General features: G+C 49.4%; 2 protein-coding genes across 4 annotated transcripts; one reads left to right on the plus strand and one right to left on the minus strand.

The window, feature by feature from the left end:
- Positions 1 to 3,578: 3,578 nt before the first annotated feature.
- Positions 3,579 to 13,998, minus strand: DEFB124 (defensin beta 124). 2 transcript variants are annotated; one of them, XM_090285258.1, is made up of 2 exons: positions 11,502 to 11,559; positions 3,579 to 3,733 (listed from the first exon to the last, which is right to left on the minus strand). In XM_090285258.1, the coding sequence occupies exons 1-2, from the start codon at positions 11,557 to 11,559 to the stop codon at positions 3,579 to 3,581; spliced, it is 213 nt and encodes a 70-aa protein (XP_090141384.1). The 2 variants fall into 2 exon arrangements, 1 of the variants encoding a protein (XP_090141384.1); XR_016512661.1 differs by lacking the exon at positions 11,502 to 11,559 and adding an exon at positions 13,938 to 13,998 and having other exon boundaries at positions 3,677 to 3,733.
- A 99-nt stretch (positions 13,999 to 14,097) lies between these two features.
- Positions 14,098 to 24,479, plus strand: REM1 (RRAD and GEM like GTPase 1). Of its 2 annotated transcripts, none has more exons than XM_090285260.1 (5): positions 14,098 to 14,155; positions 15,183 to 15,567; positions 16,607 to 16,689; positions 22,004 to 22,205; positions 23,869 to 24,479. In XM_090285260.1, the coding sequence occupies exons 2-5, from the start codon at positions 15,225 to 15,227 to the stop codon at positions 24,135 to 24,137; spliced, it is 897 nt and encodes a 298-aa protein (XP_090141386.1). In that variant the 5' UTR covers positions 14,098 to 14,155; positions 15,183 to 15,224; the 3' UTR covers positions 24,138 to 24,479. The 2 variants fall into 2 exon arrangements, with proteins under 2 accessions (XP_090141386.1, XP_090141387.1); XM_090285261.1 differs by having other exon boundaries at positions 16,610 to 16,689.
- The last annotated feature ends 127 nt before the right edge of the window (positions 24,480 to 24,606 follow it).

A 24,606-nucleotide genomic window follows, 5' to 3' on the forward strand; every position in this document is an offset into this window, starting at 1 on the left:
CCCTGTCCTCCCAATGTGAGATTATTGTTATACCTCAGAAAAAGCCTTGACCTTAAGTCTATGTCCTGGCTCTGTGTCTCAGGAACTTTGTGGCCTTGGACAAGTCGCTTTCCTTCTCTGGGCTTAGAATGCTGATCTGTAAAATATCTCGAGGAATCTTCCAACCTAGAATCATCTTCTTGGCTTGTCATGTACATCCTTCTGCCTTAAGAGGTTGGATATAGACTTAGATGAGGGTCTGTTAGGATACTGGGAAGGAACAGCCTTCACGTGTGAGGTTTAAGCTTCAGAAAACTATCTAGACTGTTCTGCCTTGGTTCTGCCCTCGGAAGGACAGCTGCTGCCCTTGACATGATGTGCGGTGAGTACCACAGCATCCCTTCTGTTATAGTCCCCGAAAACACATAGGCTGAACTCAATCACGAGGAAACATCAGAAAACTCAAACTGGGGGGAATTCCACAAAATCACTGTCCTGGACTCCTCACACATGTCAGTGTCATAAAAGACTAAAGAACTTGTCAAGAGTAAAAGAGATCAAAGAAACATGGCCACTGAATATAATGCTTGACCCAGGGATTTTCTCTTGCTGTAAAAGACTTCCTCGGAACAACTGGTAACATCTGCATAAGGTTTGAAGATTAGGCAATTGAATTCTGTCAATGTTAATGTCTTCATTTTTATCATTGTATTATGGTAATATTTTTTAAAATGCCTTTGTTTTCAGGAAAAACTACTGAAGTATTTAGGTATGAAGGGATGGTGTCTGCAATATATGTTACTATATTTATATGTAAATATATATATATATATATAAAGAGACAGACAGAGAGAATGGTAATGTAAATGTGATAAAATGTCAATATTTGAAAAAACTGGATAAGAGGTCTATGGGAATCCTTTGTATTATTCTTACAGATTTTCTCAAAGTCTGAAATTATGTAGAGAAGGCCAGTGATGTGCCTCTTGCTCAGAAGTGGTAGCAGTTGTGCATTTCATTTACTGAACACTTACAAAGTGCCAGATGATCTCATTTGACCCCACAGCTACCCCAGTAAGAGCTGTCATCATGCCCATTTTGCAGAGAAGAATCCTGACATCAGACACAGGAAGTGACTGGCCCCCATCACGCGGCCTGTGGCCTGTAAGTGGCAGAGCTGGAGTATGAACTTGAGTCTGCCTGACTTCTCACTTCCAGAAATCATCACCATCTTCCCTGCAACAAGGTCACAAATTCCCTAGAACTACATCTGAGACTGTGCAAAGAAAACCTAGCTTCTTCACTCTTTGTAAAACAACTGAGGGAGAGGGGTCAGAGTGCAGAGCTAAATTTAGTTCAATCCAGTTTAAAACTTGGTCTAATTCGACAATTTAAATATTCTCCTGAGGTTTCTTGAGTTCAGAGAGACTTGGTCTCTGGTATAGTTCTTGTCTTTCAGATTCCTCCCTTCTCCTTCTTAATATGAAGGCTGGGGTGAGGGTGGGAAGATTCAGGGGTCGGATGCAGCTGGCATCTGCTGGGATCTGAGTGGCTTGGGCCTGTCACTGGCTTTCAGCTATGGCTGGTTGCTGGGGAACTGGTCTGGTCTCCTGTGGACTCACTGAGGCCTAGTGGAGATGTCAGACTAATGGCACTTCATGTCAGGTCTCTGTGATTCTGTGGCCATATTTTGTCCTGTTTCTAGGCTCCAGACACCATGACCACCTCGTTCTGACCAGGTTAGGTCCTAAAACAGGGCCCCTGGCTCTCGATTCAACATCTAGACCCCCTCTTCAGGATCTAAGGGAGGTTCAAAAGCAGGACTAATATGCAGGTGGCACACTTTGTTATTAAAATAATTGAATACTTTCCTCCTGGCTGGCAAAGTGTGGCATTCCAAGCCCCCTGGGTTTCCCTTTCTTCACTCCAGCTACATCTGGCATGTCCCCAGGTCCCTCTCATACCGGAAACTAAAGGGTTAACACCTGCCACAGCAGGTCACCTCCAAAACTCTGCTGTAGCCCCAGGCTCATCATCCTTTCTGATGGTAAATATTTTTAATTTCACCATCCCTTTCTTAGCTTGGCCAGGCAAGGTCCATTCTCTTACTCCAAGGCTGCCCCAAACATCTCCAAAAATCTCAAAGGACAGCAGACACGAGCCCTTCTGCCCTTGGAGTTCCTGTCAACTTATTCACATACCTGCCCCCATCTAGGCTCAATCCCAGGGAGAAGGTGGGCCAACACTGAGGGTCTCTCATTCCCTTCCTCCCAAACTCAAGTCTATGACAGAGGCTAGAACAGCTACATACTTTTTTCCCCAGCCTTCCTTCCACCAGGAGTAGCTGTGTGCCACAGTCTGGCCCATGAAAAGTAAGTGAAGTCTGCTGAGGGAGCTTACAGGGCAAGTTTTGGCTTTCCTGATAAAAGTGAGAAACGAGCCCATGCCAACCCTCCCCACTTCTTGCTTTAAACAATGACATGAGGTGCCCTGGCTGGTGTGGCTCAGTGGATTGAGCACCAGCCTGAGAACCAGAGGGTCACCGGTTTGATTCCCAGTCAGGGCACATGCCTGGATTGCAGGCCAGGTCCCCAGTTGGGGAGCATGTGAGAGGCAACCACACAGTGATGTTTCTCTCCCTCTCTTGCGCTCCACCTTCCCCTCTCTCTAAAAATAAATTAATTAATTAAAAATATATATATTTTAAATTTTAACAATGACGTGAGGCCTGAAGTGATGTGACCCAAGAGGATCCCAGAAATGCTTGCTCTGACATGGTTGCTACCCACATCCCCAGACTTATTTTAATGTGAGAAAAATAAGTTCCTGCAAATTGGGTTTCCTACTTGTTCAGCCCACCACCATCTTGATTCAGCGCAATTAGATTCCTCTGTGTGTACCTACCTCACCGACGCTGCTCATGATTTCTTCCTGACTTGCAATTCCTACAGTTCCTTGGGCCTAAAAGAGGCAGAGTTTTCCTCTCTCACTCCTCCCTATTTATATGAAAACTCTGTTTTCACAAAATCCTTATTTTCCACCTGTGCAGGCTATTAAAATGCTGAATTAGGAGATAAAGGAACATGTAAAACTTCTTTCACTCCTAAAGGGTCTGACTGTCAAGCACAATGCACCATCTCATTCTGAATGCCAGAAATGGGTTTTTAACTCTATTATTATTCATTCTTATTATGATTGATTCATTATTAATTCTCCTGACTCTTACAATTAATTCCTATTATTAACTCTACCTTCTGTAAAGTCCTGCTCTCCTGATATTATAATTATCCCCATTTTATGGATGAGCAGTCTGGTGAGGCTGACGGAAATTGAGCAATTTTCCTGGAGCTGAACACAGCAAAAGTGATACAGGCAGGAACCGGAACCATTTACAATGGTCATTAACGCCCACTTTCTTCAGGTACTTCATTCCCTCCACCAACTGTCCCTCCATCTCCTCCACACCATGGACACCCCACCCCCCACCCTCCGCTCCCTAGCCCTGGGAGAGGTGGGAGTAGGATATTGAGCAAACAGCAAGAGGAGACAGGGGCAGCATGTATTTTATTGAAGAGCAAGCGTGCCAGCCCCAGAACCAGCTACACGTTCCCTGGCTTATAGGGCACCGGCTTGAGTCCATAGGGGAGGCAGCACAGGGAAGCATCTGGGCACAGGTGCATGTAGGTTTCTTGCCTGGTGCAATAGGTCCGGCAGGCTCCTTGGCCCTTCCAGCACCGTTTGAATTCACTTCTCCCTATGCAGAGTGTGCAGAGGAAGACTACAGGTCACAGAACAGTCCAGGAGTCACAGCTTAGACCACTGTTAACAGGTTTAACCACAGATCACAGGTTAGACCACTGACCACACAGAGCAGCCCCTGGGCTCCCGTTGATACCACTGGTCACAGATTTTACCGCAGATCCAACATTAAGCCGCAGGTCACAGGTTAGACTACTGGCCACAAGCTCGTCCACAGGGCCCAGGTTAGATAATAAGTTACAAGTTTGCTTTCTGGTCATTTGTTAGATGACTGATTATAGAGCACCCCACCAATCATAAGTTAGGCCACAGGACATGAGCTCTGGCCATAGGTCAAGGGTTGGACTTAGAGGTAACAGGCTAGACCACAAGAGACAACTAGTTACAATTAAGACCACAGATCTCAGTTCAGGTTAGGCCACAGGTCACAAGTTAGACCACTGGTTATAAGTGAGACCAATTTCTTGTCCAGGTTAATCCATACCCCAGGTATACTCTAAGAACTGTTCACAACAACACTATACGATTATAGTTTGTTTTACTACAACCCCTGTTATACAGTTAAGGAAACTGAGGCCCAGAAAGATGAACAACTTTTCCCAAGATCACCCAGCCATTAAGAAACAGAGCTAAGATTCAAACCCAGGCAATCTGGCTCCAGAGTCCACACTCATAACCTTTATACTAAGTGCCTCACACACCTATGGAGCTGTTTAAGGTTAAAATTTAGTGAAGGATTTCCAATCATGAGCCACAAAAAATAGGTCAGGCTTTGGGGGAATAGGTCCTATACCCCCTCCAAGGGTCTTTAGTCACAGCATGGGGGTGGAGGGCATCTCTATTTCTTCATTCAGCAATTAGGAGGCACTGGTGGTAGAGTTGTGGTGAATGCCCTGAAGGAACTGAACAGGGTGGTATGATTGCCAATTAGGGCAGGTGTGGGGTGAGCAGAGTGAGGAGAACCACTTAGGCCTGTCTGTTACAGAAATATTTCTCGACATATGACCCAGCCACTCAGAAGAACTGGGGCTGACTGGGAGGTGGTGGGGAGAAGAACCTCTCCCTGGATTAAAAGAGATTCCACAGAATCTTTACATGATACTGTGGGCCTACCCATGGGTGTTATTCAGTCCTATCAACCAGCCCATCCTTTATCTCGCCAAGGTAGAGAATCTTAGAATGATATAGAGCCAATCTCAGAATCTCTATGGAGCACAGAATCCATACTCTGAAGAGGATATGTAGTATAATGATAAACAGTATGGTGTACGCCCAACTCAGACCACCTAGGTCCAAATCCCAGCTCTGCCATTTCACAGTGGCGTGGCCTGGGCCTCAGAGTCCTCATCTGCACAGCGCTCTTTCCTAGGGCAGTTACAGGGGATTTAATCATTTTAGCACAGTGGCTGGCAGGTAGTAAGTGCTCAATAAATGGAAAGTGAGTTTATCAGAATGACAACTTGAACAGTTAAAGGAACCAGAGCTCATTCTAGGCCAACCCTCTCATTTTACAGACAAAAAAAAGAAAAAAGGATGGACTTGCCCAACTTCTCCAACCCAGTAAATGGTGGATCTGGAAGCAGAATCCAAGACCCTGACTCCCAGGTGAAGACAATTCCTACTATAACTACTCTGAACACATCATCACATTTCTGCCTTCCAAAAACCCTGAGATACAGAAGTTATTTTCTCCTACGTGATCAGCTACCCCTTCCTCATATCTTTGACTTCATCTCCCTCCACTTTTCTTCTTGTGCTCCCCACTCCAGCCACACTTGTCGGCCTCCTCACTGCTCCTGAAACATGTCTGTCTGTCTGTCTATCACCCTCCTGCCTAACTTTATCCTTGCTGCTTCCTCTGCCTGGAATGACCATCCTTATACAGAAAGTCCTATAGAAATAAGGTGATTAAAACAGGGGGAAATGATAGCAGGGCCCAGGTGTTAGAGTTTAGCCTTAATTGATAGGCTTAAGTAATTGAAGCTGTGACTGGATAGACTTTCTTTATCACCAAACCTTTGCTTCTGGAATTTTGCCTAGAGGGTGGCGGCAGGCAGCAGGACCCCAAATTGCTTTTCGGTAGCATAACTACTATTGAATCAAGATTAAAGCATTTCCATCTCCCTAAAAATTATCCTGTGTCTTGTTGTATCATCCTTTCCTCTAGCCCCATAGCCCAAGGCAACCAGTGATCTACTTTCTGTCTCTATAATTTTGCATTTTCTAGAACTTCATGTAGACTTTTATGCTTTGCTTCTTTCACTTAGCGTAATGCTTTTTGAGATTCATTTGTGTTGTTTTGTGTATCAGTATTTTGATCTTTTTTATTGCTGTGGATGTCTGTGACGCGATATTCTAGCGTCTGCATCGTTTAGAGCTGCGACTCAGAACATGGCGCGTTCCTAGAAGCCACTTTCGGCATCAGTGGGCGGCGGCGCGTGGACTTGCAAGCGTGGGGCGCGGGACCAACCGACGCCACTTCGTGTTGGACAGTGGAAGCTGGAGAGCCGGGCTATTCGGACTGAGCCAATTGGTTTCCATGGATCTCAATAGTGCCAGCACTGTTGTTCTTCAAGTCTTAACTCAGGCCACCAGTCAGGATACTGCTGTGTTAAAGCCAGCTGAGGAGCAGTTGAAACAGTGGGAAACACAGCCAGGTTTTTATTCAGTGTTGCTGGTAAGTTGCTTAAAAAGTTATTATTTTTAATAAAATGAGACACTATTCTATTGTTTTAAAAACCTACTTGTGTTGGTGGTTTACTTAGTGAAACTGATCCAAATGTTTGGCTGCCATTGCACTGCCATTTACTAATTCGAGGCATGGCACTTGGAGGACATTTAAGAGATGTTTATTGTCGGGTGAGTATACCCAAGCAGGGTATTGGTAGTATCTGCTTAGAAGGTTACACTGCCAGTTTTCTATTTTAGCCTGTAAATGCTGCCCTCAAGACTGTAAAGGAGGAAAGAGGAAGGACATCTCTAAAATCAGAGAAGGAAAACTCTGACCCCAAAAAACCTCCGCTGCCTTGCGGCATACCTCTTCAGGGGAAAGGCTAAGGGAGTAAACCCCGACAGAAAATCCGGAGCCGGAGTCCCTAAGGCGGTTTGACATTGTAGTCAACACCGGCAACTCCTGCGGCGCACCTGAAGCCAAGCTGTATTGACTTTGTCTTTCCCTTGGACCCTTCAGCTGCGAAGAGAGGGGGGGTCTGCTGCATGGGCAACAGCAGACCCTCCATATCACCCTGCCCAGGCTCTGTAGCTTCAGTTTCACTTGAGAGGACACTCCAGCGTCATCGCAAGATGTCGACTCAACACGGGAGGAGACAGATACCGGTTATAAGCTCATCCGATTGGCGAAGGAAACGAGCGCCAGGGGTCTCCTCTGACGGTGGGAGAGGTCATCGCACCTCACTGGACAGCTACCGTCTCGCCATGGCTCGCCTGCCCCACTGGGTGCGTGGGGATCAGAGAGGCGTCTCTCGAAAAGTGGGCCACAAAACACCCGCACCAGTTAATTCCAAGCAAACCACAAGAAAGAAGCCTCCGGCTCTTCGCCTCGCTAGCTGGAACATCAGGACCATGTGCCCCGGACTTACTGCAGACCTTCCGTGGATCAAGGGTGCCAGGAAAACCGCTGTCATCGATAGGGAACTGGCACGACTAAACATCGACATTGCGGCTCTACAGGAGACCCGGTTGGCCGACAACGGAACTATCAGAGAAACCAACTACACCTTCTACTGGCAAGGGAAGTCTCCGGACCAACCAAGACAGCATGGTGTTGGGTTCGCTGTGAAGAACACGCTTGTTAACTCCATAGAGCCACCCACAGGAGGCACAGAGAGATTACTTACCCTCCGATTGTCAACAACTTTCGGCCCAGTCAGCATTCTTAGCGCGTATGCCCCAACCCTCTGCGCCACCACCGAAGAGAAAGAACAGTTCTACCATGCACTGGACGAAGCGTTATCCAAGATTCCCAGAAGTAACGCTCTCTATCTCCTTGGAGACTTCAACGCAAGAGTAGGAGCCGACCACATGGCCTGGCCCACCTGCCTTGGAAACTTTGGGAGAGGAAAGATCAATGAGAATGGTCAGCGACTGCTTGAGCTTTTGTGTCACCACGGCCTGTGCGTGACAAACACATTCTTCAAGTGCAAAGAGATCCACCAGGTGTCATGGAGGCACCCCCGCTCCCGTCATTGGCACCAGCTTGACCTCGTCATCACCAGAAGAACGGATATTGGCAGCACCCTCCTCACCCGCAGCTACCACAGTGCAGACTGCGACACGGACCATGCCCTCGTGGTAAGCAAGGTGCGCATAATGCCGAAGAGGTTGCACCACTCCAAGATGAAGGGTCGCCCACGCATCAACACCAGTTGTGCCAGCAACCCAGTTAAGACCCAGCAATTCATCAACAAGATGGAAGATGCACTCGGCGAGGGAGTGGCGGCAGATGACATTATCGAATCCAATTGGCCACGTCTCCGCGACGCCATATACAACTCCGCCATTATTGCTTACGGGAAGAAAGAGCGGAAGAACGCTGACTGGTACGAGGCTCACTGGGAAGAAATGGAACCCGTGATCGAGGCTAAGAGGAAGGCCCTACTGGCTTACAAGGTCACGCCCACTCCCAGTACACTTCAAGCTCTACGGGCTGCCAGGAACAAAGTCCAGAAGACCGCCCGCCACTGTGCCAACACCTATTGGCTAAACCTGTGCAGAAGCATTCAGGAAGCCGCCGATATAGGCAACGCACGAGGAATGTATGAGGGTATCAAGAAGGCAACAGGCCCAATCCCCTCCAAGATCGCCCCCCTTAAGTCCAAGACAGGTGAGGTCATCACTGACCAGGAACAGCAAATGCGGCGGTGGACCGAGCACTACCTCGAGCTGTACGCAACGAAGAACACCGTAACAGACACTGCTCTTAACGCCATCCCAGACCTACCAGTCATGGAGGAGCTAGACACCCCACCTACTGCGGCAGAGCTCGGCAAAGCCATCGACCGCCTCGCTTGCGGGAAAGCACCAGGAAGCGACGGAATCCCTCCAGAAATCCTAAAGAGCGGGAAACCAGTCCTGCTACAGCCGCTCCACCATCTACTCTGTCTCTGCTGGAAGGAGGGTTACATCCCCCAGGATATGAGAGACGCCAACATTATCACCATGTACAAGAACAAAGGAGACCGCAGCGACTGCAACAACTACCGAGGCATCTCTCTCCTCAGCGTCATCGGCAAAGTATTCGCCCGGGTCGCTCTTGCCCGCCTGCAGACCCTTGCTTCCCGTGTCTACCCAGAGTCCCAGTGTGGCTTCAGAGCTGGCCGCTCAACAGTGGACATGATCTTCTCCCTACGCCAGCTGCAGGAGAAGTGTCACGAGCAGCATAAACCACTCTACCTCGCCTTTATTGACCTCACGAAGGCATTTGATCTGGTCAGTCGAAGCGGACTCTTCAGCTTGCTACGGAAGATTGGCTGTCCACCACATCTGCTTGCTGTGGTCATGTCCTTTCACGACAACATGCACAGCACGGTGTCCTACAACAGCGCAACCTCTGAGGCCTTCCCAGTCAGCAGCGGAGTAAAGCAGGGCTGCGTCCTCGCGCCTACGCTGTTCGGAATCTTCTTCTCCATGCTCCTCCAATACGCCTTTAAGGACTGCAGCGAGGGTGTCTTCATTCACACCAGATCCGATGGCAAGCTCTACAACCTGGCCCATCTACGAGCCAAGACCAAAGTCAAAGAGGTGCTCATCCGTGAGATGCTCTTCGCCGACGACGCAGCTTTGACATCACACTCCGAAGAGGGACTCCAGCAGCTAGTCACTTGCCTTTCCCACGCATGCAAGGAGTTCGGACTAGCCATCAGCCTGACGAAGACGAATGTTATGGCTCAAGGCACGGGGACTCCCCCATGCATCACCATCGACGGATACACCCTGGAGGTTGTCAACGACTTCACTTACCTCGGGTCCACCATCTCGAGCTCTCTGTCAGTCGACTTGGAGGTCAACCGGAGAATCGCCAGGGCAGCCACAGTTATGGCCAGACTGAACCGGCGAGCGTGGAACAATTCCAGCCTCACTGAGAAAACCAGACTGTGCATCTACCAAGCCTGCATACTCAGCACTCTCCTCTATGGCAGCGAGACGTGGACCACCTATGCAAGGCACGAAAGGAAACTCAACAGCTTCCACATGAGGTGCCTGCGACGCGTCCTGCATGTCGCCTGGCAGGATAAGGTCCCCAACACCGAGGTGCTGAAGCGAGCCAATATGAGCAGTTTGCATGCAGTTCTTAGCGAGAGACGCCTCAGGTGGCTCGGCCATGTCAAAAGAATGGATGCTGGCCATATCCCCAAAGACCTCCTCTACGGCGAGCTAGCAGAAGGCAAGAGGATGACAGGGCGCCCAAAACTGCGGTTCAAAGACATCTGCAAAAAGGACATGACACAATGCTCCATCAATCTCAACACATGGGAAGTTCAAGCAGACGACCGCCTAGCCTGGAGGCTCGCGGTCAGGCAAGGTACGTCACGCGCAGAGGCTGCGCGCAACGAGGAGGCGGTCCAGAAAAGATCGAGGCGGAAGCAGCGTCAGCAGCAGCAACAACAGCCATCTGCCTTCACCTGTAACAAGTGCGGCAGGGATTGTCACTCCCGAATCGGACTGCACAGCCATTCTCGGCGGTGCAGATAGACTCTCAAGAAGCTACGCCATCGTCTCTCGAGACGGACGGCTGCCGCCGCCGATGACAACGATACAGAAAGTCCCCACTTAACATCATCACTGGGTTTTGTGACTTTAAATAAAACATATAAAGAAACCAATTTTACCATAGGCTAATTGATGCATATGAGTTAAGTTCCTACAGCATCTTATCAGCCTTATAAACAAACAACATTAATCAGGAACCTGCTGTATTCTCACTGCAGTCAGATCTTCGCTCAAACCCACTTTATATAAAATGATAAAATGTCTGAGATTTACTTCAAAGTAGTTCACTGGGGAGAAGGAGCAGGTGAATAACAAAACAGGATTGGTTCAAGATGATAACTGTTGAAGTTGGGTGATGGATACAAGGGGGGTTTCTATACGACTTTTTATTTAGGTTTAAAATTTTCTCAAATACGAAAGTTTCTTTTTAAACCTCACACCATCCCATTATTCTCTATTTTTGCATGCTTAAATTTTTCCATAATAAAGTTTTTTTAAAGCTCACCTTGTTCCTTATTCTCTCTACTTTCATGTACATTTGAAATAAAAACTTTTAAAAAAACTTATTGGAAGCCTTTCAGATCTTCCCCCACCCTCTGCACACACCACAGTAACCCCTCGCTCTGCTTTTATTCTTCTTAGCACTTATGACCACCTGAAATATTATATGTTTATTTGGTTTATTTGGTTATTTTCTGTCTCGAGTAACTAAGATATTAACTTCAAGAAAGTAGGGACCTTGTTTTCTTCCACTACTGGATCCCCAGCAATTGTAACAGTGCCTGACACACAGTATATATTTATCAAATGAACATTTGTTGAATGAATCCCATCGTAAAGATTAGGAAACTGAAGTAAAGGCTGATCTAGCAGCTCGCTCTAACCTGCCCAGAAAGCCCGTGATGGGGCCAGCACTTAAACACTGGTCTAGGCCTCCTCTGTCTCCCAGAGCTGAGAACTTATTTCACATACACACATGCACACACACACGCACACACACACACACACACACACACACACATACACAAGGTTACCTGGCGGCACATGACCTAGGACCAGGAGAGACACAATGAGCAGAAGCATCTGTGTCATGGTCACAGGGCTCCTGAGAGACCACTGGGGAGAGAACACAAGAGGAGAGGAGCCAAACACACCAAGCCCTGCTGCCTGCGACTCAGCCTTTATTGAGCTGCAGATCAAGGCAGGCGTGTGGGCAGCAGGAGACTTAAGTGGGAGTCTGAGGTCTTGCAGTCCCAAGGATGCAGCTGGATCTCAGCCAGCTATGTGGGGAACTGGTTGGACACACCACCCAGATGTCAGAAACTGGACACCTTCTCCACCTGAGAGGGTGGGGAAAGTCTTGGTTTCGGAGAGACCTGCTTCAATGCCAGCAACTCCCTAATACCTTGGGATATCTTGAACAAATCACTTAGTCTCCCTGAGCTCCAGGCTGTCATCTAGAAAATGATGACAAGTCCCCCTTGCAAAGCTAAATGCATGGAGGATTCCTTCCCTGATGCCAAGGAGATGAAACCAGAACCCACTGACCTGTTCAAACAGCATGCATTAAGGCCTCTGCAGAAAATGAGAAGAGTAAGAGTTCCCACCAAACAGACAGTAATGGCAACCCAGCTCATTTAGAAGATTAAGTAAAATAATACCTAGCATGGTACCCAGACCAGCAAGCAGCAGCAATAAATACTTGGGGCTTGTTAAGAGTAAAAATTCTCAAGCTCTGCCCAAACCTAGTGAATCAAAAGCTCAGGAGTGGGTCCCAGCAAGCTGTGGTTTAAGAAGCCCTCCAACTGACTCAAACATACTGCTAACATTTGAGAACCACTGAGATCATACGTGAACAGAGCTAGAACAGTGTCTGGTGCACAGGCATGTGAGTTGCTTCTTGAGAGGTGAGTAAAGGGTATTCTAGGCAGAAGAAACAGAATGTGCCTGACAGTGTGGGGCGTGACCAGAGCAGGGAATTTGTTGGGAGGAGATTGGAAATGACCCTGCAGAGCATCTCTTTTTAAAACTACCATCATTACATTATTCCGCATTTTTGCTTTCACAATTTTTTCCATAATAAAAAGCTTTTTTTAAATCTCGCCTTGTTCCTTATATCATTCACTCATTTTCATGTCCATGTGAAATAACAGCTTAAACAAAAACTTATCAGATACCTTTCAGCTCGCCCACCACCCCACATGCACACACCACACTAACCCCTTGCCCTGCTTTTCTTCACAACGGGCCTTGAATGCCAAGTTCAGGCGTTTGTACTGCAGACCACTGTAAGTTTTGTAGCAAGGGTGTAACCTGTTTAGATTTCAATTTTAAATGAAGAAACTGAAGTCCAAAGAACAGAGATGTCTTGTCTAAAGTCATACAACAACTGAGTTGCAGAGCTCCCTCCCAAACAACGCACCACTCAGCCCATCTTGTCGCTGTGGAAGGGAAGCTTCGCAGGCCAAGCCACAGAAGGAAGTCAGGTGCGAAGGGGTTTAGCTAGCCGACCAGGCTGCTGTAGGAGTTGCTCTGAGCTGGACACCTGGACCCCCTCAGCCATGACAGCGAGCCCCACCACAGGTACAGCCTGGCCTCCATGCATCCCTGCTCCAGTTCCTCATGACCTGAAAGGAAGCAGCCTCCTCGAGTCCGGATCCTGGCCCCATGGATGGCCAACCTCAGCAGTTCCCTAAAGCTCACTTCTCGTCTATAACCAAGATCACAGTGTCTCTTTCATTCTCCTACATGCCTAGGAAGATAAAAGATTTAAAAGCAAACAAACATGGGATGTGATAGAAAAGGACAGTAGTAGGCTGAGAGGCAGAGACTCTGAGTCCCAGGCCCAGGGATGCCTCAGATTGTTCATTTTTAGTGTCGTGTCAGGACTAAACGAGCTACTACTCCGGGCGACGTACTCAGACCATACCAGGCTCAATGTATATTAACCAAAGAGAGGACAGCCATTCTTCCAGGCAGAGGACAGCCCTGGCTGCACAAACGGGTTCTTAACCTAGAATCTGGTGAATGAATGAATGCTGCTAAAATAAGATATTCAGAACACTTTAGTGCAGACTTCCTGGACTCCCCTCCTCCGCTCAAGCCACCTCCCAAAATTAATTCTCCATCCACTCAAAGCAGAGTTTCTCGAAGTGGAGTCCACCGAAGTCTGCATCAGGATCGCTTGGGCGCTGGTTTAAAACGCAGATCCCCGAACCCCTCCCTCTCCCAAGACAGCTGAATCCGCCTCCCTCGGAGGGTTGGGCCTGGGAGTCTGAACAAGCTCCCCAAGTGGTTTTTGTAAGGAGCAAGGTTGTTGGTGCGCCCGGTTGCTGGACTGGATAGATGTGGATACACAAGCGATCCAGACCCAGGAATTCTGAGCCCCCTTTCTTCCTCTCTCTGGTCCCCCACCCCAACACTGCCATCCCCACCCTAGACAAAGGACGTGAGGGGGCAGGTCAGCTGACCTCTGCGTGAAGTCTTTCAGCAGCCAAGGCCTCGGGGCGGGGATCCCGGGGCTGCCCTGCTGGGGCGGGGCTGGACGGGGCTGGGTCGCGGCTCCTCCTCCGCTGGGGCGGCGGGGCGGGGCGGGACCGGCCGGAGGGGGTGCGCGCTGAGGTGGTGGTACAGCCTGGAGCACCGGGCAGCTGCGGACCGGGGACCCTGGACCCCTCTCCACGCCGAGGTAAAGGCCCGCGCAGCCCGCCGCCAACTTAGTCCAAGTTGGAGCGGAGTTTGCCAGGCGCCTGCATGGGAGAGGGAGGGGGTGTGCGTCGCAGGCAGGGGCGAGGAGGTCCTCGAACTCGCATCCCAGGGACTAGGGTCCTTCCTCCTGGGTCTCCGGAAGGTTGGGTAGCCCTGGACAAGGAACCTGCCCGGATCAGGGGACTCACAACCAAGACCCTGGGCTGGGCAAGTTCGGGATCTGACTCCGGGAGTGGCATTTGCGCTCCCAGTCCCCGTACGTCCCTTCCCCGACCCCTGCCAGGACCCAGTCCTGTCCCCAAACCTGGCCCAGCTGCCTCGTAGCCCCCGCCCCTCAACAGCCGTTGGAGGCTGCCAGCCGCTGCTGAATTTTTCACGTAGGGGGCGGGCCGGACACGCCGTTCCCATGGCACCAGGGTGCTCGGGTTACTGCGGAGGGAACCCCCAGACCCTCGTGCCCTTAGGGGTTCCAACCCACCCATTCCTGCCTTTTCCTCCGCCTTCTTGAGATGGGGCAGCAGAAGTGACCCCTAGGGACCATTAACCCTCCTCCATATCCCCCAACTCGCCACCCGCGGGTAAGAGACCTATGGGGAGGGGGTGCACGGGGTAATTCAGATGTCTTTCAGAACGTGGGTTTCGTGTTCTGAATGGGAGGGGCAGGTCTGTGTACACAAGTGTGAACGTGCTTATGTGGACATCCCACCTGGCTATTGCCCCTCTGTCGGTGTGTCCTGGGCGAGTGACTCATCCTGGAGGCACAGGAACCAGCCTCTGGGTGTGCAGGCATGTGTGTGTTCACAGCTTACCCACTCGCCCTCCCAGCCTGACCCAGGCAGACCCTGGGACCTGAAGCCAGAAGCCCCAACCCCAAGGAGCTGAGGCCCCTCCTCCTCCCATATGAACAAGAGGAGCTCTGGAGGAAGCTATCTCAGCAACATCAGGACCCTACAGAAGAAAGGGCTCAAAGCACCTGGCTCACCGCCCATTCCCCTTCTTGCTCACAGAAAGAAGGAAGAAAGGAAGAAGCCAAGCCCCCCCACCCGAGGATGACACTAAACACCCAGCAAGAAGCAAAGACCCCCCTACGTCGGCGCGCCAGCACTCCACTGCCCCTGTCCTCCCGGGGCCACCAGCCTGGCCTGCGCACAGCACCTTCCACTTCCACGCAAGCCCAGCATCCAAGGCTGGGCCAATCAGCCTCCCTCAATCCTCCCACCCAGCAACCTTCACCTGCGCCCAATGGTTGGTCCTCTGACTCCAGCGACTCTGAAGGCTCCTGGGAGGCCCTCTACCGTGTGGTGTTGCTTGGAGATCCTGGCGTAGGGAAGACCAGCCTGGCCAGCCTCTTTGCAGGGAAGCAAGAACGGGAGCTCCATGAACAGCTGGGAGGTAAGGACCCTGTGGGCTGGGCTGGAATGTGGCCAAAGGAACGAAAGCCATCATCAAGGGCACAAGGCTGCCAAGAACAGATGTACAACTCATGCACTGCTCCACTCAAAGGGGCATCATTCACATAGACCATGAAGTGAATATACCCCCTAGAGTTGTGCAGGCCACAGCTTGTCTCTGGGAGGGAAATTCCTTATATAGTGAGAAGTTTGCCAATTTTTCATGGGTGATTCCACCTCAAGTTTAAAGACATGGTGGACTTCCACCTAGCTCAGGAACCCCTAGGCCTAACTCTCCCCCAGACTCTTAGATCATCCCAGGTCCATAGACAAACATCCATGGCCACCACGACCTGCAGCAAAACTAAGATTCTGCCTAAAATGGGGACTCTCAGACTCCAAGTTCTGGGCCTTGGGTTCCTTTATTCCCAAGAGATGCAGTGGGCTGAAGGGTCGGGGGCCCTAGGATGATGGGGGACGGGGACGGGACAAAGGAAATGAAGATGGGTTTTTGCAGGACTGTCTAAGAGGACACGGGGTGAATGGGGTGAGGAGTTGGTTAAAAGCAGAGAGAAGGTGGAGACAGTCTGGCTAGGCCCTTTCTCCAGGCTTGGCCCCTCTAAGAGTGAGAACCCATACAAGAGGCGTGAACTGTAGGTGTGACAACTGGGGAGGCTGAGGCCCAGAGAGGGTAACTTGACCTGCCTGAAGGATACACTAAGCTAGGTACAGAGCAGGACTGGAGAATTCCCAGCTCAACTTTAACCCCAGCACACCAGACTCATTCATTCCATCAACAACAACAAAACATAAGCTTTCTCAGCACCTACTGTGTGCCACATAGTATGCTGGCAGCTGAGGAGACATGGGCTCCTCGTGGATCTTCTTGACCTACCAGGAGAGGCAGACATCACACAAGTGTGGTAAACACTTCAAGGAGAAGAGGAGGGGCGCAGTGACCATAAAGAGGGACTAGGGAAGCCCACACCTCCCGAGGCCTGGCCCTCCTCCCTGAGACCCAGCTGTCCCCTCCGTTACAGAAGATGTGTATGAGAGGACCCTCACAGTGGATGGAGAAGACACCACGCTGGTGGTCATGGACACCTGGGAGGCTGAGAAACTGGTATGGCACAGCAAGCAGGATTTGGGGAGACGGGGGCTGAGCCTAGGACCAGATTCCTGTCCCTTTCTAGGATACAACAGAGCAGGGAGAGGACAGGGGCCATTCTCAGCGCCCACCAAAACCCGTAGCCCTATGCAGCCTTTCCAGCCAAAGACAGAGCCTCATGACCCTCACCCCTTTTTCTCACTCCTCTGGTCCCCTCTCCACAGCCATCGCAGGATGTGCTTCTTTCCCTGCAAGCCTCCCCTTTTATTAGCTCCCTCATCCCACTCCACCCACCTACATTGTACTGAGGAAGGGACACTGAATTTAGCATCAAGATGCCTGAGGTAGGAAGTCCCCGCCTTTCTTTTTCTTACCAATTGTGTGGCTTTGTGGAGCTGACTTACCCACTCTGAACTTCAGTTTTCTCACCTGATAAATGGGTCAATCATCCCTGCCTTCCTTACCAACTTTTTTTTTTTAAGTTCTTATGCAATTTCACAGAGTTGAGCACAGTATGGAACATGAACAAATGCCGAACATGGGTGAATAATCATAAATAATGATAATTCTTATTAATAATAACTTGGTAGCTAGTAAAAAAGGAAAGCAAAGGGTGTCCTTCCCTAGCTCCTTCCACAGCAGGAAGAGAGCAGCAGGTACGGACACGTCCCTACTATGTTTTTCTTATCTGAGTTTTCTTTCTTTTTTCTTGCTATACAAGTAACACATGCTCTCTACATAACTTTGAAGAAATACAACTAAACAAAGAGAAGGATCTAAAAATCCCCTGAGATTCCATCTGTTTAGGAGTAGGTCCTCCCATAAAACACAGGGACGTCCTGACCGCAAGGAAGGCTAAGGAAGGCAGTGTTGGGTGATTGACAAAAATGGCTGACAGCTCCAGCAACAGGCCCAAAGGCTAGGGATGAAGGAGCTGTGTAGCCAATTCTTTTAAACAAGCATAAAAGGAAGCCCAGGTCCAAATGAACATAATGCTGATGATTCTCTTAACAGTAGCTGACATTTATGGACACTCTCTTCCTAAGTGCCAGCCTCTGCACTAAACACTGGACATATATTATGACATTCAGTCAAGAAAAAATTATACAGTGAATGTTTTTCTGATTCCTATTCTATGATGAGGAAATCCAAGCTCAGAGAGGTTAAATAATGTGTCCAAAGTTCTCAGCAAGTGAGATTCAAACCCAGATCTATAAGATCCCATACCCTGTATTTTCATGCACTAGGAGCACCCCTTCATCCTCCCTGGGAGCATCACCTTCTGAACCTCCAGCAGAGGTTCCTCTCCTTCACCCATTTGTTCATTAAGAAACACTTCCTGACTGTGTATTGTGGGCCGAGGCACTGGAGACACAGCATTGAATAAGGCAGACATGGCCCACAGGCTGGTAAGGGAAGGGCTACTTTTGGGATACAGCTGAGAATCCTATAGGGAAGAGCCCAGTGAATGGGGGAGAGCCCAGTAAACAAGGAAGAGTGATGCACCTGGGAGTCCCATTAGGGAGACTAGAAGGCAGAAACTGGACTTCTGTGCTCATCTGGCTGTGTGGCCTTGAGAAACTTTTCTTTTCTCCGGCTCTTGTTTTTCCTACAAGTAAAATGAGGAAACTGAATCTGTTTCCATGGTCAATGACTGTGAAGGCAGTTCCCAAACAGGGCCCATACAGTAGCAGCCTTGTCAGAATAAGCATCCATCCCTTCCATCTTTAGCCTAGATGGTTAGATGTCAGAGAAGCAGCCTCTGATCAAACTGGGTGGACCTTTGGCCCTAGCTTGGCTGACCATCAGGTCACCTGGAGAGAGTATTAAAAATCAAATTCTCAGACCTCACCCCAGACCTAATGAATAAGCACCTATATAAGTGGAATCCTAGAATCTATATATATATTTAAGTATATTTTATTGATTATGTTGTTAAATAGTTCCAATTTTTTCCCCTTTGCTCCCCTCTGCCCAGTACCCACCTTCCCTCTAGCAATCCCACCCCTCTTAGTCCATGTCCATGGGTCGTGCATATAAGTTCTTTGGCTTCACCCTTTCCTATATTATTCTTAACTTCCCCCTCTCTATTTTGTACCAACCGATTATGCTTCTTAATCCCTGCACCATTTCCCCATTTCTCCCCCTCCCCGCTCCCAGCTGATAACCCTCCAAATGATACTCATACTTATGATTCTGTTCCTATTCTGATTTGCTTAGCTGGATTTTGTTTTTATTTTTTAGATTCAGTTGTTGATAGTTGTGAGTTTGTTGTCATTTTAGTGTTCATAGTTTTCATCTTCTTTTTTCTTAAGTAAGTCCCTTTGACATTTCATATAATAATGGCTTGGTGATGATGAACTCGTTTAGCTTTACCTTGTCTGGGAAGCACTTCATCTGCCCTTCCATTCCAAATGATAGTCTTGCTGGATAGAGTAATCCTGGTTGCAGGTTGCCTTTCATCACATTGAATACTGCTTACCAGTCCCTTTCTGCCTGCAAAGTGTCCTCTGAGAAATCAGCTGATAGTCCTATAGGCACCCCTCTGTGGGCAACTCTCCGCTTCTCTCTTGCTGCCCCCAGGACTCTCTCTTTATCTTTCACCCTTGGCATCTCAATCATGATGCATCCTGGTGTGGTCCCCTCTGGGTCCAGCTCACCCGAGACCCTCCGTGTTTCCCAGACCTTCACAAAATTTGGGAAGTTTTCCTCATTTTTTCCAATTCTTGCTGCCTCATTCTGCACTGGTTGACTTTTTTTCTTCCTTATTTTTCAAATCATTGATTTGAACCCCGGTTTCCTTCCCTTCATCATTGGTTTTGTGTGGATTTTCCTTCATTTCACTTAGCATAGCCTTCACTTCTTCTCTTATGCATTTGCCGTACTCAAGCATATCTGTCAAGCCTGTGAGCATCTTTATCACCAGTGTTTTGAATTCTGCATCTGTTAGGTTGTCTATCTTCTCATCTGTTAGGTTGGCTATCTCCTCGTCGCTTAGTTCTCCCACTGGAACCTTGATCTGTTTCCCCTTCTGGGCCATACTTCTCTGTCTCCTCATTCTGACAGGCTCCTGTGTTTGTTTGCCTCCATGTCCCAGGTAGAGCTGTCACTCCTGTTACATTGTAAGGGGCAGAGCCTTAGGGATTCATCAGTACAGGGTGACCTGTTTCACCACGTTGTGGCGCTGTATGTGGGGGAGGGGCCCAAAAGAGAACAATGCCGCCTGCCCAGCACTCGTCCCTTTTCCAGGCACCTCTCCCACTTCCACAACGAACTGGCACCCCTCTAGCTGCTGCCCTGGCCGTCGTTCCCAGAGTGGGTGGGTCTGTGGATGTTCTAGGACCATGAGGGCCTAGACAAGTGGACTCTGCTGAGAGACTGGCAGTTTCTGCCTCCACCCGAACCCTCCCTGATCTGCACAGTCAGAGCAATGAGGCTTGATTTTCCCCGGTGCTGGGACCATGAGCTGCGAGGTCCAGTGAGGAGCTGGGAACACTCCCCAGGTGTCCCTCCTGACTTTTTAAAATGTGTGACTGTGCTTTCTGCCTGCCTGCCACTGACGCCGCTGCTGCCACCACCATACCACGTCCTATCCGCCCCTGCTCCACCCCTCTTACCTGTCTGGATGAGTATTTCTTCTTTATATCTTTGTTTTCTGGACTTCAATGCAGTTTGGTTTTCTGGAACTTCTGGTTGTTTCTAGTTTTGAGGTAGTTGTATTCCTTCTTAGTTGTGGAGGGAGACGCAGCATGTCTGTCTATGCCTCCATCTTGGCCGGAAGTCCTCTAGAATCTATACTTTTTTTTTTTTTTTTTTTTTTTTTTTTTGTGGTTGCCTCTCACTCATGCCCCAACTGGGGACCTGACGTGCAACCTAATAATGTGCCCTGACTGGGAATCGAACCAGCGACACTTGGCTCACAGGCTGATGCTCAATCCACTGAGCCACAGCAGCCAGGGCTAGAATCTATATTTTTAATCACACCCCCAAGAGACCCTTACCCACCAATCATGCAGCAACCGGCTTTTGTGATCCTAACCATAGCAAACCCTCCATAAATATTTCTGCAAATTCTGAATGAATGAATGAATGAATGGTCAAGACCCATCCTCTTATTCTACAGATGAGGAAACTGAGGCCCACAGGGAGGAAGGAACCTGTCCATAGTCAAGGTCGAGAACCCAGAATGAGCACTTATAACTGTCTGACTCAGCCCACAGTTATTTGGCCTAAGGAAGGATTTATATGAATGTTGAAAACCCACCCCCTTTGACAATGATGCTGACCATAAATCTGATGCTTTCCTATTCATCTATATTATTTGGTTATCAGATAACGTCGCTGGCTTCTTTCCCCCTCACAAACAATTCTTCCACCACAATCAATATTTCCTACTTCTGGCCTACTCTCTTCTCTCCTGCTTTACCTGCTCATCCTTTCAAAAGCCACTCACAGGTCTGCTGTGAAGCCTCCAACACCCTGCCAGGTTGAGTTCTTCTGGCCTCCCTCCTCCACCCCCATGGCTTCTCCAAACACTTGTATGAGGGTATTTGTCACACTGCATTATAACTCTCCATTTCCATGGCCTCCCTTCCAGACCATAAGCTTTTGGAGGGCAAGAACTGTCTCTTATTAAACACTTATAAGGTTGTTACCTAGGTAATCAGTCCAGTCTCAGAGTGCTGTCCCTGACAATAAATCACCATCCATATGGATTATCAAAAATCACTCCAGTTCTTTCCTTTCCTTGGCCAAACAACTTGCAAGGACTCCACTTTCTAAAACGGCCCGTGCCTCTCCCACCCCCTTCTTTTACACCCCACAGTGGCTCATTTATCTCTCTCTTTAAAACCATCCTGAAAATACCTCCCCTTGAAGTCAGCCTCCATCTTCACTCCTCTCCCTTCCTTTTTTCTCTTTTGAGAAGGCTGCAGAAGACCAAAAGAACTGTCTAATATGGCTGAACCTGTTAAACAAGCAAAGCCAGAACAACTGAACAGCTAACCCTGCTTAGCAGGAAGAGGAACCAATAATTTTTTTTTTTGTTTTGTTTTGTTTTTTTGCCTCCAGTGCTTAGCCAACAGAAGGAATCAATGAATGAGAGAATGTAGTGAGGTAATGAGCCCAATTTTTCAAGCAGAGAAACAGGCTCAGAGAGGATCAGGGTGTCACTACTTTGAGAGAACAAGGAATGATGAGAGAATTTGTCCCCCAAATCTGCCCAAAGTATAGACCTCTGCCCCATCCCACCCATTAGACCATCGCAGACCCTTTCTCAGTCAGGGCCTAGGTAACCTCTGAGCATGGGCCCGGGGTACCTCCCATACAGGGCGAACGCTGGAGCCAGGAGTCATGCCTGCAAGTGGCCAGTGCCTACGTCATAGTATACTCCATCGCAGACAGAGGCAGCTTCGAGAGCGCCTCTGAGCTCCGCATTCAGCTGCGGCGCACACATCAGGCAGACCACGTGCCCATCATCCTGGTGGGCAACAAGGCAGACCTGGCACGCTGCCGGGAAGTCTCCGTGGAAGGTGAGTCCACCCTCCCTCTCCATAATCCTCTCAGGCCCACTGTCACTGCTCCGCCTCCAGTGCTCTTCATCTCCGTGACTGCCTGACCCCTACCTCACCCCCATCCTGCATCTACTTGCCTACATGTGAAAGCTGGGGACCATTCCTGCCTCCTCCTTCACTCCCCCAAACCAGTACCCAAATCCTTCCCTCCCTTCCCACAGCCTCTGCCCCATCCCGTCGTCTCCATTTTAGCCTGGACCAGCCGCGCTGTACTTCTATGTCCTCATTCAATCAGTTCTGCTCAACAGCTGCCAGAGTTTCCCAGAAGCAGACCTGACCTTGTCACTTCTTTGCTTAAAAATTCCCCTTTGGCTCCCCCACACCCTTAGTCAGAGACACTTTATCCAGTTGGCCTGAAAAGCCTAGTACTAAAGGCTTTTCTTTTCTTTTTTATTGAATTTGGTGTGACATTGGTTCACAAAACCATGTAGGTTTCAAGTGTACAACTCAACAAAACATCATCTGCACTGTGCATTGGGTGTCCATCACCCCAAGTAGTTTCTTTCCATCCTCATCCCCCCATGCCCACATCCACCTGCCCCTTACCCCCCTTTCCCTCTGATATCACCACACCATTGTCTGTGTCAATGTGATATATATGTGTATGTATATATATGTATATACATACATACATACATATATATAGTTTTTTTCTTAATCCCTTTCCTTTCTTTCATCCAGTCCCTCAATCCCCCTCCCCTCTGACAGCTGTCAGTCTGTTCCATGTATCTATGCATGTTTCTCTTTTGTTCATCAGTTAATTTTGTTCATTAGACTCCACATATAGGTGAGATCATATGGTATTTGCCTCTCTCTGACTGGCTTATTTCACTTAGCATAATACTCTCCAGGTCCAGGTTCTTTTTTTATGGCCATCTGAGACAGGTGCCAAAGCCAATTATTGACACCAACATAGACTGAGAAATTTATATATTCAGAAAACTTTAATTGTCTACAAAACATGATATTGTGCCATCTAGCAACTGCAAACCAAAACGTTTAAAGTTAGTATATGTAAGTTGTATTTAAAGTGGGATGGGAATATTTTAATACGTTTGGCATAACAGGTGGGACCCATAAAGATCTTAAAATGGCCCTACTTACATGGAACAATCCAGAAATTATGGAATTTGAGACCCAGAAAGGGGAAGCCAGTTCCACGGGGTCACCAGCCACTGAGGACTAGAACCCAGGTCCCTGCCTCCCAGCCCAGTGGCTTCCTGAAGATGGAAGACCATATGAGCAGACATCCCAAAATTCTGCAACATAATCCCAGGAGATTCTGTTAAAACGCAGGTTCCCGGACCACATCCCAAACCTACCAAATCAGAATCTCTCCCCAGATAATTCTGATGCACAGATTAAACCCCTTACCCGGCATTCAAGACCCTTCCCTACCCAGCCCAGCCTCTCTGTCTTCGCAGCCTCAGTCTGCCACCAGTATCGGTCACTAACCTGTGACCTAATTCCTCAAAGCCAGATTTGATCCATTTCTGAGTCCCGGGGCACCCAGCACAATGTATTGAGAAAGGAAAAGGGGCTTCCGGTTGAGACCGAACATGCCCCTTCCTACCTTTATCTCCTCCCCCGCCACCCCGCCCGCCTGGCCCCGCCACCGCAGAGGGACGCGCCTGCGCTGTGGTGTTCGACTGCAAGTTCATCGAGACCTCAGCCGCGTTGCAGCACAACGTGGCCGAACTCTTCGAGGGCGTGGTGCGCCAGCTGCGCTTGCGCCGGGACAGCACGGCCCGGGAATCGCCCGCGCCCCGACGGCGAGCGAGCTTCGGTCAGCGAGCTCGTCGCTTCCTGGCACGCCTGACAGCCCGCAGCGCCCGCCGCCGGGCGCTCAAGGCCCGCTCCAAGTCCTGCCACAACCTGGCTGTGCTCTGAGGCCGCCCTCCCTCCCAGAGGTGGTGGGACACTGGGGTGCACGGTAAGCTCCCCCGACGCCACCGACGGGCAAGGGCACAGCGACCTGGAGTGCGCGTCCTGGGCCTTACCTACCCGCTGCCCGGAGGGCCAGAGCTTCTCCCCAGGTCACAGCGTCAGGGACCCCTCCACCCTGGGAAGCGATGTATAGACTATGGGGCCGAAGCCCAAGCTGGGCACAGAATAGGGTTTTTTACGCATTGCGTGTCTTTTTTTGTAAAAGTTTTCCTTATCTTTGGGCTCCGGCCAACCCTCAGAAACACTCGCCCCTGCCCCACCCTGCAATAAACCAGACCAGAAGGATGTCCCATGTGAATGTCCAGGCTGCTTCTTTGGGGTTCACCCAGGCGGCTCCACCTCCTGCTCTCCCATCCACGCTGGCTACACACTGGGTGAGCCTGCTGACCTGTGTCAGGACCAGTCAATAAAA

Source organism: Furipterus horrens, unplaced genomic scaffold (assembly GCF_987537825.1).
Source record: "Furipterus horrens unplaced genomic scaffold, mFurHor1.1.pri manual_scaffold_8, whole genome shotgun sequence".
NCBI lineage: Eukaryota > Metazoa > Chordata > Mammalia > Chiroptera > Furipteridae > Furipterus > Furipterus horrens.

Bases quoted from the DNA above. Each gene is read 5' to 3' on its own strand.
- DEFB124 (XM_090285258.1), bottom strand. From the start codon at position 11,559: ATGACACAGATGCTTCTGCTCATTGTGTCTCTCCTGGTCCTAGGTCAT. The intron at 3,734-11,501 runs GTAACCTTGTGT...CACTCTGCATAG, and splicing joins CCTAGGTCATGTGCCGCCAG to GGAGAAGTGAATTCAAACGG.
- REM1 (XM_090285260.1), top strand. From the start codon at position 15,225: ATGACACTAAACACCCAGCAAGAAGCAAAGACCCCCCTACGTCGGCGC. The intron at 15,568-16,606 runs GTAAGGACCCTG...CCTCCGTTACAG, and splicing joins GCTCCATGAACAGCTGGGAG to AAGATGTGTATGAGAGGACC. The intron at 16,690-22,003 runs GTATGGCACAGC...CCTCCCATACAG, and splicing joins CCTGGGAGGCTGAGAAACTG to GGCGAACGCTGGAGCCAGGA.